The 21,259-nt window shown below is 33.9% G+C and overlaps 2 protein-coding genes across 2 annotated transcripts in view; one reads left to right on the top strand and one right to left on the bottom strand.

Moving 5' to 3' along the window:
- The window catches only part of LOC145292704 (docking protein 4-like), a 63,307-nt gene extending 54,461 nt beyond the window's left edge, over positions 1 to 8,846 (top strand). The window contains exons 4-7 of the mRNA XM_080138747.1: positions 2,999 to 3,191; positions 4,377 to 4,521; positions 6,361 to 6,415; positions 7,793 to 8,846. Coding sequence (XP_079994873.1) covers positions 2,999 to 3,191; positions 4,377 to 4,521; positions 6,361 to 6,415; positions 7,793 to 7,797 — 398 coding nt within the window. The 3' untranslated portion in view covers positions 7,798 to 8,846. The remainder of the gene's footprint in view (positions 1 to 2,998; positions 3,192 to 4,376; positions 4,522 to 6,360; positions 6,416 to 7,792) is intronic.
- LOC145292688 (tetratricopeptide repeat protein 5-like) overlaps positions 8,502 to 21,259 on the bottom strand; it is a 37,871-nt gene continuing 25,113 nt past the window's right edge. The window contains exons 7-11 of the mRNA XM_080138746.1: positions 18,515 to 18,661; positions 13,857 to 13,988; positions 9,082 to 9,164; positions 8,848 to 8,992; positions 8,502 to 8,707 (exon numbers count right to left, since the gene is read on the bottom strand). Coding sequence (XP_079994872.1) covers positions 8,588 to 8,707; positions 8,848 to 8,992; positions 9,082 to 9,164; positions 13,857 to 13,988; positions 18,515 to 18,661 — 627 coding nt within the window. The 3' untranslated portion in view covers positions 8,502 to 8,587. The remainder of the gene's footprint in view (positions 8,708 to 8,847; positions 8,993 to 9,081; positions 9,165 to 13,856; positions 13,989 to 18,514; positions 18,662 to 21,259) is intronic.

Here is a 21,259-nt window from a genome sequence, read left to right on the forward strand (position 1 = left end):
AGCATAGATTTATACCATTAATGATTCACTAAATAATAAGTGAATATACATATGTCCGGTTTGCTTCAATAACCACGTATGCAAATTTATTTTTACGAACAAAGAAAGAGAGGCTTATTTTTAGTGACGGGACAATTCCAGTATTTTCCCCAATTCCGATAAATTCCCGATTCCAACTCCAATTCTTTATAAATCTCTAAATATTTAACAATAGAATTTTGATTACCGTAAAAAACACGTATATGCAGATATTTTCCCAAGCGTAAAAATACACTTGCGAGAAATGATCTATAAGATATTAGCTTTACTGGTAGTTCAAAAATAAATAAATATTTATTATTTTATTATTACTACCAGCAGTGGAATAGTTAGGTTTAAACAAAATCATATAAAAAAGACAATTAAAAGAATCGTTTTTAGCATCGGAAAATAGGCACAAATTTTTTGGATACCAATAATAATACTTTTGAAAACTCGTCCCAATACTACTTATTTTTTACTCTTAATAATAGCTGATAATAAAGAAAAGAAAAGAAAAATCATGCAAATTTAATTTTTATGAGCAAAAAAAAGGAGGCGAAATCTTAAAAACTGATGATTAAAAAAAAAAAAAAATAAAGGAAAAGAATACAATAAAAATATTTTTTTCTATAAGTATTAATTCATGCACACATGCTTTATTTATAGATTTGAGAGATCGCAGATTAGTTTTTTTTTTTTTTTTTTTTGATAAAACTTGCTTTTTTTATTTATTTATTTTTCAAATTTGTGTATTTTCTTTCAAGTAAGATTTAACTTTCATATCTATATATTTATCTTGTCTTTTTTTTTTTTTTTTTTTTACACGGTGGTCACCACTTATCAAGGCCCGGAAGCCACTCAGGGATAAGGGTTATTGCAAGTACAGTACGTTAGTGTGGAGATTTAATGAAGTGTTTACTTAAAGGGGGCGGTTCATTAGGAATTTGTTTACGTTGGACTTGGAGACATCCAGGTTGTAGTCAAGTGGGAAGCAGGCAGACGGAACAGTTCCACAGGCATGCAGTTCTAAGAAAGAAGCTTTGTTCATGGAATCTACGTCTTGATTTAGGCACAGATAAAAAGTGGGGAAAATTTTTGACAGTGGATTCAGCTAGACGGGTGTTTTTCATGAAAGATTGGCGAGGGGGGGACCAGAGATTGGAGTTCAGACGAGCCCCTGCCATGGAAATAACGATAAAACAAGGATAGGCTCGCAACGTCTCTTCTGTGGGAGAGAGGTTGCAGGGAAGAGAAAAGGGCATCCCCTACTAAGCCACGAAGTCTATTTTATACTCTGTCAAGGCAGGATAGGCTGTTTTTAGCAGCTCCTGTCCAGATATGGCAACAGTATTCCATTCTTGGACGTACTTGGCTTTTATACAGATAGAGAATTGCATCAGTAGTGAGATATCTTCTGGAGCGGTAGGATTCCACCATCTTTCCAGCAACCTTGGCAACAGACTTGATGTACGTGTTGTCTGTCTGAAGAACGGTCTGTACCAAACTACTCTGTCAATTTTTAGTCTACAGACTTGATATATAGGAGATTTGGACCTGTGAAACAAATTCGATTGGATCTTTAGCTGGTAAAAATAACTGCTAAGAGGGTTAAAATTTTAAAAAAAATTGTAACTTGGAAGGCGTAAGTTAACTAAATGTGTTATTTCTACTCGTGCAATGGTTTTTTCATGTTACGGTGTTATTTATAAAGTTATTTGATTATATACATGTGTATTATATACTGTACTGTATTTTGTTACTAATTTTTAATATGTACTGCATAAAATTTTGCTTAGGCGCTGCCATATGGCTATTTCACCTTACGATCCCAACCCCGGACCGGATTAATGCCGTATCCCAGGGTTCTACTGTATCTATGTGAAAGTGAAATTATATCAACATCAGAAAAAAGTCTCATAAGGGGTTCAACACTTTATTGACGAGACAAGTAAAATCATTGAAATGTTGATTAATCCATGTAGGGTTTTTCTGATGTTTATATATTGAGAACTTTTGAAAAGATATTGTTTTGTAGTTCAATACATTTGAACTTATTTAATTTACTTATATCTCTGCTATTTTATAAAAGTCAGTGTGTGTGTGTGAGAGAGAGTTCCTTCCTCATAGTTTCCAAAATGGGTGAGCCTGTCTTTTGCAAATTTTACACAAAGCTAATTTGTTTCAAGCCCGGGTATACCTCACCATTTTATTTTAATTTTTTCTTATTGGGGACGGAGTTCAATTTATGATAAAAGAAGAGGTACCATTTAAAATCGCTGCAAATCATTTGCATATTTTAAAACTAAACATTAATCAGAAGTGACTTTTCAAGGACATTCATCGTCAAGCCAAAATATCAGCTGTAATATTGTAAACAGACGGAATTTGAAGAACGACATTATCATTATTTTTAATTGTTTTTATTTTTATTTATTTGCGAATTAGTCCACCGGGCAAATTATTCCTCATAATATTCAATAGAGGATTGATTCTATAATAATACATACGCAATCTGCATAAATTAAAATGTTTAAGCATATTGTATGACCAAGTAATGTCAGGCATCCAGCTAGTATGTATACCTTGCGTGTGATAACAGTAAGAAATCAATTATTGATAAAATAAATTGTTACAATGCTGTCTAGTCCTGCTAGTTTAAAATATATTAAGAAATTGAAACATAAAATTTTACAATATAAGGGGATTTAGTATTAAATAACTTGAAACAGGTTGATTTGCTGTAAAACCAACTATTATTCTGACTACTTATCAAGGCTAAATAAACACTCAAGCATAAGAGTTAATGAGAACAGATTGACAATTGAATTATGATGAATATTGCGAGAGGATTGATAGTTTTAGTCCAAATTTTCAAAACATTACTATCTCACCTCTCTTACAAATTTTGAAGATTTTCTTTTTGTTTGTTTTACTTTGTTTTGATTTCCTTACAATAATAAATCTGTATTCTCTACAGATGTTTATCCAGTGTGTCCGATGGCCTATACGCAATTGGGAGATTTCCATGGTGAATGTCTGATGGTGTTGACGCCAGAATCAATTCATCTTCTCGATGCTGATCAACCCTCAAATTATTTGGTGTCTTGGAAAATAAAACATCTTCGCAAATTTGGTCTCAATGCTGGACGGCTTCTTATTGAAAGTGGAAAGTTAGTTTCGAGAACAAAGTTTTCTTTTTTCTTTCTTTCTCCTCTTTTTTTTTTTCTCGTCTCCTTTTCCTCTCATTCAATTATCTCCCCTGAAAAAAGGTTGATATGCTGCAAAAGCAAAGCAACCAAATTCAACTTTATAGACAATTTTCTCTCCAACAGGAATTTTTAAAGTTCTGAATTTTTTAGATGAGGGCTGATAGTTTGTATTACTTGTTTTGATTGAACTATTGTTCGCATCTTGAGTGTTATTTGTGCAAAGGAAATTTAAAATTTGATTTTAACTAACTTATTCAGACTCTGAAAACGGATCAGAGGAAGTTCTACAATAAAGTACTTAAAGTGGAGGATAATCCTTCAATGATGCTTTATTTGAATCCGTCAACATGTTTTGTCATCTTCTTCATAGCCAGAATCTACCTACTGCTGAATAGTTAATTATGAGTAACTTTAAATATCCAAAAATATTAATTCAATTCTGCAAGAATCACCAGTTATTTCATGTATTCTCATCCAAGCAGCCTTGGAAGGAAAATGTCCCCCTACGATCAATTTGAATACTTTGTGTCTCAATGATAGCTTTACCTTTGAACACATCTTAGCCAATCACAGTTTAATATCTCTCAGCCTTTTCCTTACTTTTGAAATTTTTTAACATACGGTCACCCCCCCCCCCTTTTAAAAAAAATTTTTTTTTTTTATTGGTCACAATATAAGATAAAACTCAATTTTATATTTTTTGTCTTCCCACTTGGACCTGTTGATGTAGCTTACAGTGTACCTAATCTCTGCATCTGTTGTCCGTCAACATCAGTTCGGTTACTAATATTTTCTTAGTCAGGATTTGTGAATGGATTTATATAAGTTGGAGGTAGTTTAAAAATCAATAAAGGGAGATAAATTGAAAAATTATTTTTATTTATTTCTAAATCGCTTTTTCTTTGTATTTTGAATGCCAACCAATCAGGTCATTTCTATTTTTCATCTTAAAAGTGGGTTGTTCATTTGCATGTGTTTCATTGTTTGTTTTTTTTTTTTTTTAGTCAAAAAAGGTTAAACACTGCTTTAGCCAGAGCTCAATTATCTTTTCTATATATATCTAGATTCATTTGTAAGGGAAAAAAAAGTTCTAAGTCTCCAAATGTGTTTTCTGATTAAAATTTTCTTTTTTTTTTTTTTTTTTAGAAATTCTCGGAGTGGTGAAGGCATTTTTGTGTTTACAAGTATTTACAGTGAAGAAATCTACGAACGATTGCGGCAACATGCACACGTATTGGCCCGCAGCGTTGTCTTGGAAAATTCGTCTCATTCAGATTCTGTTCTGTCTCTGGTAAGTGAATCTCATCATTTCCAATATTCCAAATGGTTGAAAAGTGTAACAAAAATATAAAATTGAATTTCAATTCTACATAACTTCTTTAATAAATCTTCAGGTTCGTGATTTTGCTGAAAACAAGCGTGTAAAAATATTTTTTCAAAACATCGTTTAAAGGAATGATTTTTTTTTTTTTTTTTTTTTCCAATTAAAAATAAAGGGAGAGCTGGAAAATTATGAAGATATAAAGAGAAGACTAGAGAAAATATGATTTATTTCTGGTTCAAGTTTCAATGGTTTCTTACAAACTCGAACCTGCATTGTAATTTAAAGTAGAAAGTGGATCTTGGATTTACTTTTGACAGATTTGTAACTCTCACTTCCCTTATTTTGTTTAGTCCTCACATTCCATGAGCAATGTTTCTTACAAAGAGGGAAGAATTACTGCTTTATAGATCAAGATCTATATCTTCTAACACTTATTGTTAGCAAGTTTTTGACTTTGAAGTTTTTTTTTTTAGCCTCTTATATCAAACTAGTCCGAGTGTTTGGGGGTGTGTGTGTTGAGCAAAAGAAAAAAAAGTTGTAGTAGGCAGGCTCGAACCCATGATGCGAAGACAAAGTGGAAGTGTGTGTAAGGGTGTTGGTTGAGCAAAAAGTGATAAGTATGCAGGCAGGCTCAAACCCGTACCATAAAGGAGGAAAAGAAAGTGTAAAAAAAAAAAAAAAAATGTGCCTCATTAGCTGTTGCGCCCATCGCCAAATCGGAAATGACGTAGGTTTAAATTAAGGCTAGACAATCGAAAAGTAGTGATGACTTTTGAAAATATTGGCGAAAAAATCGACCCCTCCCTGTAGAAAAGTGCACAGTTGAGGGTGAAAGAATTAATGTTTTTGGCCAATTTTTCGATGTTTGTCGTCCGAAGGGTCAAGCTTCAAAATGATACTGACTTTGTGAAAATTTGTCACCTGTCAAAAGTAACACAGGTGAGATTTATATTATAAATGGCTTCATACCTTGTCGGGAGCAATTTCCATGAAAGAAAAAAAAAAAAAAATTGTCAGTTATAAATTTACTAGAGCTTTTCACTGCTATAATTCTAAAAATAGCAATGAGATTTCATCCTTCTCATTACCGGTGCCAAAAGCATGAAGCACTTTGATTGCTTTTAATTCATGTTTTCAACCCTGTCTCAATATATTAAATGTTAACCTTTTGTAAACGGTGACAACAAATATTCTGGAAAGGCAATGTCGAAAAAATTGCAACATCTGGTTTTAGGAACTCTAATTATACTTTGGGGCATCATAAAAAGTCTTGTAACCCAATAACTTTAAATGTGCACTCGTCTTACACATATCTGGTAATAGTCGTTCACAGATGGAGACAACTATAGCTACAATGCTTTCATTTATAAGTTCTTAGACTTTGTTGAGGGGGAAAAAAAGACTTATACCAACAATACATCTTCAACAACCTAAACTGGAAAGAAGGGAAAACATTACTGTTTTTCTTAAGGGACAGCATGATATGCGACCAGATAATATTGGGTACATGGTGTTATAAAACAAAATAAAAATTGAAAGACCTGGCAGACTCAGACTTAAATCCAGGGATAAGATAATAAATGAAGAATCAAACACAAGACAAAGGAATTAGCGGTATGCAATAGAAAGTAGACCTGGATGCTCTAAATAGTCAATTATAAATTACCACCCTCTATTAGGCCGCTTGAAAAATAGAAATGAGACTTTATTCTTTCTCATCACTGATGCCAGTCAATTCAGATATGTAGGACATGCTTAATAAAATAACTTTTATTTACTTGCTTTTTTTTTTTTTTTCTAATCCAGGACTCTGCCCAATCAAATGACCAACTTGTGGCATCTTGGAGCAGTGGAGAATCTTGTAAGTATTTTTAACCTTTTTGGTTGTCAAATAGGTGAGATTGTTTTATCCTGCTTATTTATTGCCTGTCTTGAAAAAATCCAAAGTTTTAATCACTGGTGATCAGGTTTTATTGATTTTGAGTTGGTTATCATTATTAGATTTGTCACCTTTCATTTGGAAATTTCTAAAATTGTGTAAAGAGTTAATGATTTATTTTGTATAGAAAAGATTGTGTCTAGTGTAAAATATAATTGAAAAAAAAAAAAAATGCAAATGACTACCATTGAATAAAATTTTTAACTTTAAAAGCATAAAAAAACAAATCAATTTTGTTAAAACTCGTGATAATTTAAATTTGCAAGATTTGTAAAAAAAAAAAAAAAAAAAAAAAAAAAAAAAAAAAATTCTATTAATCACAAAATACTTGATCAATTTAAGTTTTTTTTTTATTTTTATTTTTTTATGTATGGCATTTTCTTTTAGGCATAGGTATGTACATCATACAGATTTTTCTTTGTAAATATCTTCACTTAGTCTGTATAGAAGTTATAAAATTTCTTTTCATATAGGTAAAAAAAAAAAAAAAAAAAAAAAAAAAAGCACTGGACTTACCACTAACTAATTTCAGGTGGCAAAAAAAAACTTATATTTATTTCTAAAATTTATTGGCCATGCCCCTCCATTTTTAATGGAAATTGTTCCAGACAAAACAAGTATTTTATCTTTAGTTGACAACTAAATATTTTCGTTTACTAGTATAATAGAAAAATTACTAGCCAAACCCACATGATTTTTAGAATATGACATCTTCATTCTCTGACGAGTATGTACATCATAAATATTTTTGTTTTTTTTAATGAGTAATTCTAAATATACAACAAATTTTATGTTAATACTTGAAGGTATAAACATTCTAAATTCTTCAGATGCTTTTTTAAACAGCCTTCTGAAAAAAAAATGTCTATTGTTCTATTAAACTTGTTTTAATAATTTATTTTTTTAATAATACAAAGATATTTTTCACTCAGTAGTGAGCTTTTGAAGTTTGTCAGTGAAAGAAATGCAAATTTCTAGTCGCCACTTTAAAAAAAAAAAATCACTCGCAAATTTGACTGTTTCACTCGCAATCTAGAGCCCTGTATAGATAGATTTGACCCAGATAACATCACTCATGGAATATGAGGACTAAAGAGAGTTACAAGGGTACCAAAAGTAAACCCCATATCTACTTTCTTTAAAAAATTTTTTTCATCTACAAAAAATAGTTGGTCGAAATTTTTTAAAGAAATTAAAGTGCTTATGCAGAATAGCCATCTAAAAATGTCTAATATTTTATTCACATGTTATACTCAAATAAATTGTAATAATTGAATGATTTTTTTTTTCTCCCCCCAGCTTAAAAGACATTTCTTGCTTCAAACATCTTCGGTGTTGATCCTGCAGAAACAACAAAAAATAAACTTTTCTGGATGAAAACTACTTTATCTTGAAGTCTCGGCTACTATCACTCCCCACCATTTGATAAAATAGAGAGACTCGGGAATGAAAAAAAAAAAACTCCATTCTTGGAAGATTTTTAGAGTTTTTTTCTTTTTTCAGAAAAGATGGTTAAAGAAATGGTAAAATCGAGTTTTCAGATTTATTTTCTTATTTAAACTAATTTTTGTTATAAAAAAAAAAAAACTTATGAAAAAAAATTGTGTGGACAATTCTGTCGTAATTGTATAAAAATGATTGTTTAACTCTTGGCTGTTTTTTTTTTTTTTTAATGAAGGTGATATCACTTCTGATGAGGCCCTTCTCATGTTTACATATCAAAAAAGCTGTGTTGATTTTTATTAATCTTCACAAAACGTACAATCTTTTTTACTACAGAAAAAACTAACAATTTTAATCAAAACCGTTTGTTTGTTTTAAAAGATTAAAAAAAAACTGCAATTTTAAAGCAAAACTGTAAATAATTTTCCGTCCTTACAAGGGAGATAACTCGTAACAAATTTAAACTAAATACATTTTTTTTAGTTTAACATTTGTTTTCTTTGGGTTGAGTGTTCTTGAAAAAAATTCAACTGAGAAGAAAAGAATAATCTCCAACAAAATTAAGTTAAATTCAGTTTTGTTTTATTTAATGAAACATAAAATAAACGAAATTTTGTGATACATTTACCCACCCACCCACTTCCCTCCAACTCAGTCTGTCAAGGTGCTAAGGGCAAGTACAGTTGGGGCTTGTTTATCTATCCCAAGTTTACGCCGATTTACCACCAAAACAACAGGCGTATCCACTCTGATGCCACGATAAGAAAATACCTGCAAATAAAACGAAAACAAATGTTGTGAATTTATTTCTTTTAATTGAAATAAAGATTTTAAATAAAAAATCTGTTTTGTTTTTTTTTGTTTTTTGTAAAATTCATTCAACACTAAAAATAAAAAAATTTAAATCTCACTTTGTCTTTGTAATTGACTTGTACATCCTGAACGAATGGTTCTGGAATTGCAACAGAATCTCCGATCTTCACACCATAACCTTTTCCGATGTTGTAAACAGTCACTGAGAAGCAGAGACTTTCTTCATCAACAAAACAGAAAGTGCTGGAAAAGAAAATACATTCATTATTGAAAGAAAAGAAGTACAGTTAGAATTTGCCTTCTCCAATTTAAAAAGAAAGAAATTCACTTACAAAGGAATCGCTTCATCATTTGTGACTGAGCACACAACCTTGCCGACCACAACCGTTTCCAGATTAACACCTGGTATTAAGTCCTGAAGGGGGAAAAAAAAAAAGAAATACAAACTTTTGTCAAACCTGAAAATGTTATTTAGTAGTTGTTTTTTTTTTTTTTTGTTTAATGTTGATTCTTATGACTGTTTTCATTTTGTCTCACGATACAATAAAAAAAATTCTTCTCCAGATTACCCCCATATTGGAATAAAAAAAATGTATTATGTACATACCTGTGATGAAACGAAAATATATTCTGAAAACTGCGTAAATTTGATTTGTGTGATCGAAAATACTTTTCACCTTTCTTAGAAAAAGCATCCAGTGGCTTAACAAGATGGATTTTAATTGCTAAATATTTTTGTGATTATAAAAACAAAAGTGAAAATTACAAAGGTAAGATACATTATTATTGAATCATTTTGTAACAATGAATCACCAATGGCTGCAATAGCATGTAAATGTCAGTCCAAAAATTATGCTTAAACCAGGCCTAAACTCAAACAAAACCAACTTGCCTCCTCCTTTGAGGCTTGCATTTACAAGCATCCGTGAGCTTAGAACAAATTTAGATGACGTTGAAGCATTTCTCCTAACAAACACCCCGGATGTCTTAGCACTACACACCTCCATCCCCTCTAACTACTTTAACATGCCTGGATATCTCCCACTCTGCCGTAAGGACTCTGACAGACATATGCACGGACTTGGAGTCTATATTTGAAACACCCTCCCCTTGACTAGAGAAACAAAACTAGAATCTGATGATCAAGCCTTTATGTGCTTTAGACTTAAAATGCAACATAACATTAGTTACTTTTATTTTTTCTACCGCTCTCCCTCGACCCAGGACTGTACCCTAATAAACAAAGTCTCTGACAGCATAGATACAGCACTTTCCCTTGACACTAGCGCAAAAGTGCATGTATTTGGTGACTTCAATGTCTACCACAGCAAATGGCTGGGATTCTCTACTCACAGATGCAGCTGGTAGCACAACACATAGCTTCTCTACATTTCATTTCCTATCACAGATGGTTACGTTTCCAACCCGTTTCTCAGACCAGCAAGAACATGCATCGCTTCTAGATCTGTTTCTGACCACAGTTCCCGATGATTGTATAACGAATGCTCACAGCCCACTTGGAAACGCTGATCATGCAGTGATAATGGTTGAAATCGCCCTAAACTCTAGAGCCAAAACTGAAGAGCCATTGCTCAAAACAATGAGATATTATAAAAAGGCTGACTGCGAAGCCATCAGGGATCTCATCAGAGATGCCCCATGGGGAAATATCTCTTAGACCACCGAATGGTTCAAAACGGCAATTGAAGCACATGTACCCACGCAGAAATTTTATAGCAAGCCCCACTCTCCTCAATGGTTTACTTCTACTTGTGCAGCTGCCATTGTGCAAAGGCAGCATGTGTACCGCAGATTTAACCGACATAAGTCCAGTTCAAACAGACAGAAATATATAGAAGCCAGAAGTAACTGTAAGAAAGAAATAGTGACAGCTAAGAGAATTTACTGAAACCACCAAAAAAAAACGCATCGAAGCACAGAAATTAGGAACCCATGATTTCTGGAAAATCTACAACAGTGTAGTAAATAATGGGCAATCAACAATTCCCCCACTTTCCAACAATCATGAGGTTGTTTACTCAGCAACCGAGAAGGCTAACATGCTTACGAGTCGGTTTGTCTCCAACTCCGCACTGGACCCTGCTAACCAGCCCTCCCCAACTTTCAGACAACCGCCACACTAGACGATCTGAAAATCACCCTATCTCAGATGCATGCTATCATACAAAATCTTGACATGTCAAAAGCATGTGGATCTGATCTCATCCTGGCTGTGCTATTAAAAAAGTGTTCCGCCGAAGTAGCTCCACTTCTCTCCAAACTTTACAATGAATGCCTTATTGAATCTTGCTTTCTTGACTGCTGGAAAACTGCTTCTTTGGTACTAGTTTTCAAGAATTCTTGCGAAAGAACTGACCTATTAAGTTATCGCCCCATCAGCCTCCTCCCACTTTTCACCAAAATATTTGAGTCTATAATTAACCAAGCTCTAGTCCATCACCTTACAGATGCTAAACTTCTAACTGATCAACAATATGGACTTAGGATGTCTGCTGTGGAACGGGCTTGCCTAACTAATCTCTGAACGTATATACCATGCACTGGACAGAGCAGGGGAGAGTAGAGCAGTAGCTCTAGATATATCTAAGGCTTTTGACAGGGTATGTCATGGAGGTCTTCTCAGGAAAATCAGATCATATGGTATCACTGAACGAATACTTAACATAATTAAATCCTTCTTAGATAAGAGAAAATTCCTGGTTGTCCTCGACGGTCGTACATCTAAACGATATGATATAAATGTGGGAGTGCCTCAAGGGTCTATCCTTGAACCTCTATTATTCCTAATATTCATAAATGACCTCCCTGACAAAATTGTCTTTAAGATGGGTATCTATGCTGATGACACCACACTCTATAACAGACACGGCAGGAAAACAAATGAACAAATATCTAAAGAAATGGCAGAAACACTAGAGGATGACCTCCAATCTGTAGTGGATTGGGGAGAAAAATGGATGGTCATATTCAATGCTGCCAAGACTAAACTTGTTTCCCTCAATAACCACAAGAAACCTCTACCACTAATAGGAATGGCCAAAGACTCTTTGTCTGAAAGTACATCTTTTAAACTCCTCGGCCTAACGTTCACAGGAAACATGAGTTGGAACAATTACGTTAAGAGCATTGCCAGGACCGCTGCGAAGAAGGTAGGTTCTCTCTACTGTGCTAGAAAGCTAACGCCCGAAAGTATCTTGTACCTCTATAAGGCCACCATTCACCCATGTATGGAGTATTATTGTCATATTTGGGCTGGTGCATCTGCTACTAGTCTCTCACTCCTAGACAAGGTTCAAAAGAGAGTCGCCAACCTAATAGGTTCTGAACTGTCATCTAAGCTTCAGCCTCTGTCCGATCGATGAAATGTTGCATCCCTCTGCCTGTTCTACAAGTACTTTAACGGAGAATGCTCCGACGAACTGCAAGCACTTGTACCCCCCCCCCTCGATGTAAATACTCCCGACAAACCCAATAAGCAGCTAAATCCCACCCCTTCACAGTAGAGATCCCTAGATGTAAGAGAGCCTTCTACTCCAGTAGTTTCTTCCCCAGAACCGCTAGATTTTGGAATTCCCTTCCGGGTTCCTGCTTTCCCAACTGTACTGACATGCAGAAGTTCAAGTGTAACGTGAACCGACATCTTGCTGCCCAACTCTCCACATATTACCCCTGTAGCTTATATCCCAGATAGTAGCCCCCTACATCAAAGTGGCAATGTGCCTTGTTTGGGGTGAAAATATAATTTAAAAAAAAAAAATAAATAAAATAAAAAAAAAAAAGAGAGAGGGGGGGGGGTAACACAAAAATCAGTTTGTAGAAGATGGCATCTGTTATTGTAAAAAAAAAATTAAAAAAATTTGCCAACTTGTGAAAATATTTCTCCACTTCCAACATCAACTGACGAATTCAGTTTCTTGTTGCCTGTTCAAAAGTGTAAGACAAAGTCTAGCAATTTGAGTGAAGAAACTTACAGAGTAGAAGGCTCTCCGTCATCAGGGGTGGGGTCTGTATCAAAAAGACATGGGATTTTGATGCGTGTGAAGATAGTCTTGCTATTTTTGCTGTCTCTACAGCAGAATTGACACTAATACAAATGCCATGCCCCACCCGTAGCCCATGCTTATGATATTGAGTATAGGCCTTGCTTTTGTTTCAGTTGTTCACGTTTCATCAAATCCAAATTGAAAGGCATGTCCGGCCTCTTATATTTTAGGCACAAATATGCATTGATACAGAATTGGCTAAAATCATTTGGATCATAGATTGTAGGATTCAAATATCGAATGGCCTCATCTGATCACCAAAATCATTCGCTAGAAAGACCTGAAACATTGATATCTTTCAGACTTGTAAACTATACATGAATTATTACTCATTTCTGAACATTTGCTTTTTGGACTAAAGTGTGACCATTTATCAAAGTCAAAAGCTACTTGAGGAGGAGATGGGTTAATAAGATGGAATGATTGTCAGTTTAAAGATGAATAATATTATGAGAGGATTGAAAATAATAGAATACTCTCCAATCAACCATTTTCCACTGGCAAATATAAGTACCTTTTATCACAATTGGATTGTTATTGTGCATATGTTTTTATTCAACTCTTTCCATTTAAATTATTGTACGTTCTTTGTTTTATAATCGCATTTTTTTGCTGCAAATAAATACTTGTTGGCTGTCGTGATTTGTTTATTGGTTGTCTTCTAGTTCTAGAAGAATCTGTTTTTTCCTTTCCAAATATTTTTTTTTTTTTTTTTTAAATTGTTTGATTTACATTTTTGTAGTTTGAGATTCTTTTCAAATTAAAAACGGAAAACCATTTTAGTCTTTACTTCCTGGAATTTCCTCATGATTTTTTTTTTTTTTCCTTTTTCAGTTCCTCTGGGTTAAAAACAATAATTATTACATTTTTTAGTATCAAATTTAAGCCTGATTCAAGAAAATATCTTTCAAATAAATGCATACCTCATACACAGGCATAATGGGTTAGTGAAATTCAGTTTGGTTACTATGGAAACTTATTCACCTAAAGGGAGGAATTACTGTTAAAAAAGGAGGGGAGGAAAAAAAAAAAACGAAACAAACCTTCAATTTTTTCTTTTTTAATGTTAATGTTACATTCCTTTGGTTCGTGTAGGTGCCTCCATTGTATGGGCCGAGGTCACTGTCCGTGATGCTTTTGCAAAGGTTCTGCAGTTTCTTAGCTTTCATTTTACCCTGAAATAAATTCAAACGATTTACAAATTTGAAACTATAAGCATAAAATAAGAGACTAACTCACAGAATACAAAAATATAATGGAGCCAGTAACTTTTCTTTCTTTTCCAAACAACAATCAAAATGCCTAAAGACAGTCGTAGGACAATCCGACCGAAATGTTGCACAAATAACACTTAAGATGAGAACAATAGTCTGGTCAGTAAAAGTAATATAAACAAACGTAAATTGTGAAGTTTACTTTTTAAATACAACACCTGATCCAACAAAAACTGTTGCCTATCAAGCTAGGCTCTTACTTAGACAAAAACAGGAGGTCATAGATAAATACAGGAAGTGAAAAAAATCAGACAGGAGGAATGGCAGCTAAGAAGTGCATCAAAGAAAAGTGAAAATTAAGAAATCCGTGGATAAAAGGTTTAGTAAATAAGGATGTGCATTTTGTGGCAATGGGCCAAGCAAACAGAGCAATATACAAAGTCAAGAAGGAAGCTGGACAAGCCAGATTTCCTGATATACTATGAAAGGATGACCAAAAGAATGAAGTATTTAAGATAGCTAAACAGATGGTCAAGACAAATATGGATGTCGTTGGAGATAAGTACAGGCACGGAAATGAGAAATTATTTATAATTAAGATGGAGATAAGTGCAGGCACGGAAATGAGAAATTATTTATAATCAAGATGGAGATAAGTACAGGCACGGAAATGAGAAATTATTTATAATTAAGATGGAGATAAGTGCAGGCACGGAAATGAGAAATTATTGAATATTGAGTTTTCATGGAACAAAGAAAATCCTGAAGTTGTAGAATCAGTATCAGATCCAACTATAAGAATTGTGTAAACTATGATCAAAAGTTGATGAAAGTTGTCCAAGCAATGTGTAGAAATACTTAAAGCCATTTAATGTTGAAGTAGAAGCACATCAGAGTTATGTAACAAGTTCTTTTTTTGCTTTTTATTTGTGTTTTAAGAGTATTGTCCAAGGATTTTCATATAGGTTGTCCAGAAGAGATGCTATATACTGTTAATGATTTGGAGAAATGCCATGGAAGATACGAGAGTGAATGTTAACAGGATCAAAATGATAATCACTGGTTGTAGTGCTGAGAAGTCTTCAGAAAGAGGACAGTTCCTCTGTTCAGTCTGTGAAAAGAAAGTTGTGCACTTTTTTATGATACTTGTAAGCATTAAATACATAAAAAGTGTAGTAGAAATTATAGGCAGATTGAGAAAGTTGAATCAGTTTGTGTGAAAGAAGTATAAAAAACAAAGATGGAGGAAAACTCAGATCTGGATGGTGAATCTATTGAACCTGTTCAGAAGTTTTGTTGCTTTAGTGATACTGCTGGAACACAGGATGGGGCAGGTACTAGTGTGATTGCAAAAGTTTGGAGTGGATGATGCAAGTTCAGGGAACTTTTGCCATTCTAATCGGTAGAGCATTACCACTTAACTAATGGAAGAGGTTCGCAATGTGATGATGTAGGCAAGTAGAACATGTGTTGCATAGAGAGAAATGATACGAGGGATATATAATGCGAGTCTTAATGGCAAGCTTAGATCTGATGACCTCCGAGGAAAATTAAATTTAGACAGTATAAGAAAGTATGTGCTGAACAGGAGACTTTGATGGTATGGTCACACTAAAAGAATGGATGAGAGTTCTTGGGTTCATAGATTTAGAACAATTGAGATAGCAGAGTCAGTTGGTAGGGGAAGGCCAAAGAAAATATGAGAGGAAGTGATAACAATGAATTTGACAGAAAGAAGGATAAAGACCCGACCAGAAATAGGTTGGTTTGGAAGTCAGTATCTAAAAGCTGTCTAATATATGCCAGCATATATAATGGACAATGATGAAGATGATCTACTTTTGTGATTACTAAAAGTCATAATTAAATCTGTTTTTGTCAATAATTTTTATCAAACATTGGTCCGTGTTATTAAAAACAAAAACATTTTCAAACAATTTCATTGATTGTAATATTTAATCCTGATCATTTTTATTTTAGTCATATTTAGGAGAGTGGCAGAGTTTTACTTTCACAAGAAGTTTAAAACACTGTCATCGCAATCACTGGGTAAAACTGAAAATATCTTTTACTATTCATCGCTATGTTGGCCTTTACTCTTCCTTCTACCTTTTTGATAAGCATTTGACTTACATCTAATCTGAAGAAGAAAGGGGAAGAAAGAAGAGAGGGAAGGAGTAAGAATGCCTGGCTTATGTGCTTAATAGCTTCACCATTTTGTACTTTCTCCCATGGGTCAATCAGTTAGTGTACAGTACTTAGATACAGAGTTCAAACCTCACCCTTAAATTATTTTAATTTTGTCATAAAAATTCACTAAAACATTTCAAATTACAATATTAAGCAAAGTGTTTAGTTTTATTTTAACTTTTAATGCTTCTTCGTTATTAGAGCAGAATTCAAAAATCAAAATATAGAATAGCAAGTAACCCTTATCCTTGAGTGGCCTCTTGGCCTTGATAATGTGGTGATGCCTGTGTAAAAAAAAAAAAAAAAAATACTGATGGTATCTACTCAAATGTCATGTCACAGTAATGAACATATCCAAAAATTATGAAATCAATGAGGTAGACAATTAATTATTAATGAAAATAATTTTCAAAGACAATTAGCGAGCATTGAGTTTTGTTTGCTAAAATAAGAAACAAGAGAGTTTGACGTGTAACATGGTAATAATTTTCTAAAATCTTAGGCTAATTTAACAAAACTCAATTTTCGCAAATTGCCTTCAAAAATTATTTTCATTAATAATTAATTTTCTACTTTATTGTTTTTCGTAATTTTTGGATATGTTCATTACTGTGACACGACAATTAAGCAGATATCATTAGTTTCACTTGAAATTCTATATTTCGATTTTTGCTCTAATAAGAAAGAAGCAACATTTTTTTTTGTTCTCCATGTAATTTACTGAAATTAGGAACCCTGGACAACACCAGGTGGCCCTTTCAGTTTAAAATAAATATATGGATAGAATCATATTGACACATCTATCGCTGTTTTCTACGCTTCTTTTGCACAAACTGGTTCAACTCTCTCAATCTGCCTATAATTTCTACTACACTTCTTGTGTATCTAAGCAAGTTAAACGATGCTGAACATGGTCAATACTAAGATGGAGGATCATTTGAGAATATCACCTTCATCGTATATGGTTTAATGTCTGTTAGCATGTGTTGAACCTCTTTTCTAAATTAACATTTCTGACCAGGTCATTATTTGTCCATCCTTATCACTACCTCCAATATTTCCCTTTCAACAGCCTCAATTGTTTTGCATCTACAAATCCAATAACTCTCAACCATTCTTTCAACATGACAGGGCTCTACATTGCGAGTGAAACAGTCGCATTTGCGAGTGATTTTTCAAAGTGGCGACTAGAAATAATGAAACGCTTATCTTTTGGCAATTGTATTTCTTTTACCGACAATCTTCCAAAGTAAATGAAAAACATCTTTTCAACCTTTTTTTTATTATATATAAAATGAACAAAGTTAAATTATTTAAACAATAAAAGTTTAATAGAACAATATACTTTTATTTTTAACAAAGGCTGTTTAAAAAAAATATCTGAAGTAACTAGAATGTTTATATCTTCAAGTATCAATATAAAATTTTTTGTATATTTAGTTAGTTGGTTGGTTGTTTTTGTTTTACGGCATATCAACCTTTTTCAGGTTATTTAATGCCGAATCTAGTTATTTTGAGGAACGATTTTTAATGGAGTATATTTGTTTTTTAAGTCGGATTCTATTTAACCCATAGTGGGGACCCTAACAGGTACTACCACTCTGGGTCAGAGTGGACCTGGGAGCAATGGCAATTAAAGGATGGCTCCACACTCCTCAAGGCCCGCAAGGTGGGGCCTCATCATCGGATATATTTTTAGGTCATATCCAGGACCTTGTATATTTAGAATTACACTTATTAAAAAAAAAAAATTAAAAATCTTTATGATGTACATTCTCATCACAGAACTAAGGTGTCATATTCTAAAAATCATGTGGGCTTTGCTAGCAACTTTTCTATTTGGCTAGTAAACGAAAATATTTAGTTGTCAAAGGTTAACTACAGATAAGTTTGTCCGTAGAGCCCTGCATGACCAAATTAACAAAGTCTCCTGGTCTGCACACATATCACAATATACAAATTTCATTTGAGGTCGTCAGAATGAAATCTGTCTTTGGGGTTCACATCGCACATCTATCGTATCACCCTCATATAATTTTTTCCCCATGCAAGATATATCCACAATCCTCACTAGTCAGGTTTCACTACCATACATCACACTGCACACACATCACTTGGCAGGTGCAGTATATAAAATCTGGCCCTTCCTAATAGTTTTGCAAGGTGTATCCTGCCAGCAATCTGCAACTACTTAGACTATATGTTGCCATCTGCACCAACCATACATTGGGTGATGATGATAACGGATCAGTTTCAGATTTCTGAAAGTAAAAAAAAAGTTTTGTTTTTTTCCTAACCTGTGATTTCTGCAGGGTCGTAAGGCGATTCAGATAATCCATGAGACGCATTTCTTGGTCTTGAGGTTCCGTCCATCCGGCATCAAGGGTCATAGCTCTTGAGAAACCTTCTAGGGCTTGCTGATATTCTTCTTGGTATTTGTGAGCCTGTTGTAAAAATAAATAGGGGGGAAGAGAAGAGTGTATTACAAGATTATCCTAAAATTCTATTTTGGCATTACAAAAAGCCAAAATATAATGAGATTGATTTGTTTGTGATAGGAATCTAGCTCCTTTAAAAAGGGACACTTGAGGTTGGGTACAAAAATAGTCTGTATAGTCCCTCGGCACTACTTTAGTGAAAGGCCATTTCAGGTAACTTTTCTTCCTTTTAGAAGAGGTAGTAAGATAGAGAGTGGCCTCCTAGACTAAACAGAAACTACACTTTGATACCTGTTAAAAACATGGGTGATGAAATGCAAAATGCGATCGAAAGGAGATAATGTAGATCAACATTACTAGAGTCATTTCCTCCTTCACAATGAAAGCTGAATAATCTATAAATATAAAAGCGAAAATGTATGTATGTATGTGTGTTCGCTTTTTCTGTATGTCTACAAAAGGCTTCTTTCAGAGAAGCGGTCGGTTCACAACTTTTTAAAACTTTTTATATCACATATAAATCGTAATATCTCACAGTTAAGAACGAAGCTCGCCTGTCTATTTAATTTGCTCGATTTCGGGAAGATAAATATTCAACATTTGTCGCTCGCCGCATGTGGGTTAGTCTTTTTCCTATAACATCTTGGGAAAATAAAAATCCCGCAGTCAAACTTGACCTCATTAACTCATTAAAACGGGCACCTGCCGAATCCAAGTAATTAAATAAATTCAAACGTGTTTCCGTTAGCATCTCGTGGTGGGGCAATGGTTAACGTCGCATGGTTTTTTTTTTTTCACACTTTAATTTACAACTTTGCCTCAAATCTATATCTTCTATATATATAAAAGCCAAACGTCTGTGTGTATGTATGTATGTTTGTTTGTAACGCTAAAACTTTTGAAAGACGGAACCAAACTTGACAAATTTGGTATCATATCGAAGCCCCATCACCCGGATGACAAATATCGAAATTTCACGTCAAACAGACCACTAGAAGTTGGTCAACTGATCAGTTATCTTCGAGGGGGGCCCCCAAAAAACCTGTCATTATCTATATATATAAAAGACAAATGTTTGTTTGTAACGCTAAAACTTGAGATGAAAGATTCCTCTCCCCTAAGAATAAAACATATGTTCAATATCTGCTTTTTTTTTTTCATTGTTTATACGGTCCCGAGCAACGCCGGGTAGCCCTGCTAGTATATATATAAAAGCGAAAATGTATGTATGTATGTTTGTGTGTCTGCTAAAAACTTTTGACCGACGGAACAAAAATTCACAAACTTGGTATCATATTAAAGCTCCACCCTCCGGACGACAAATATCGGAAAATTATCCCAAAAGGACCATCAGAAGTGCGTCAACTTATCGATTTTCTGCAGGGGGGGGGGGGGGAAAGTGACATTTTAATGTGAAACATTACAAATTTTTAAATCGATTTATAACTGCCCCCAAAAATATGGGCGCCAACTCTTCTACATAAAGTATACACGGGGCCGTTTATTTTGGGTCAACTTGTATTTAAAACCCGCTGAGTCATGTCACGAGATCTTGACGTCAGCAAGCTCTAATGGCAGTCTGAATTTAAAATACATTGTTGTTATCGGTAAAAAAAAAATTTAACCCTCACACCAGCTAAACTATGAACTTCTACGCTATGACAATGTTACCAAAGTTATTAGCACATTAAAAATAGTTAGATACGATAGTTAAACGAAAAATAACAAGCCAAAAATGTGAAGTAAAAAAAAAAAAATACGCTTACAAAAAATATTAACGATCGAAGTTTTTACAAAAAGAAAACAACCAGACGCCATTTTCTTTTTTAGTAACAGTCTTTAGAGTAAGGAAGACGAAGTGAGAGAGAGAGAGAGAGAGACACACACATACAGAAACGCAAAGAGAGAGAGAGAGAGAGAAAGAGACAGATAGAGAGAGATGTCTAGACAGGAAACGAAATACGTAATTTAATAAACGCTAATGTGAAGTAAAACAAAAAAAATAAAATACTGCTACGTCATCTTGTAACGCTCCCGCGATGACCTCATGTAGTGGCTATCTGTCAATCAAACCTCTTTCATTCGCTTTATAAGCCTTATTTTAACACTATAATCAATTCCTCATACTCTTGGCCTAGACAATTAAGTGGTTGGAGTTTGTTTCACCTCCGCGTCAAGGCTCCCAGGTTCAATCCAGCCTGACGACCAAAACTATTTTTTTTTCTTTTACATCTTTAGACACGTGGGCAACGTTTCTTTATTTTTTTTTACTTCGCTTATTCTTTAGTTTACTTCCCCCCCTCCCCTATACACACAGCGTTTTTTTTTTCCGCTGTCTTTTTTTTTTTTGGTTTTGGTTTTTCCGATTTTTTTAACATCATTTCAGGGTTATTACTTACCCCCACCCCCATACACACACCTACAAACACCCGGGCAACGCCGGGTAGTGCCCCGCTAGTCTATATATATAAAAGGCAAAATGTGTGTGACCATTTCGTGTATGTCTGGCAAAGGGCTTTTCTCGCACACGGTCCCGGGTTCGTTACTATCGCTTACAACTGTGTATATAGGTCCTATATAATAATATCTAGGAATTAGGAAACC

Source organism: Euprymna scolopes, chromosome 2 (assembly GCF_053919585.1).
Source record: "Euprymna scolopes isolate OS-2025 chromosome 2, ASM5391958v1, whole genome shotgun sequence".
NCBI classification, from domain to species: domain Eukaryota; kingdom Metazoa; phylum Mollusca; class Cephalopoda; order Sepiida; family Sepiolidae; genus Euprymna; species Euprymna scolopes.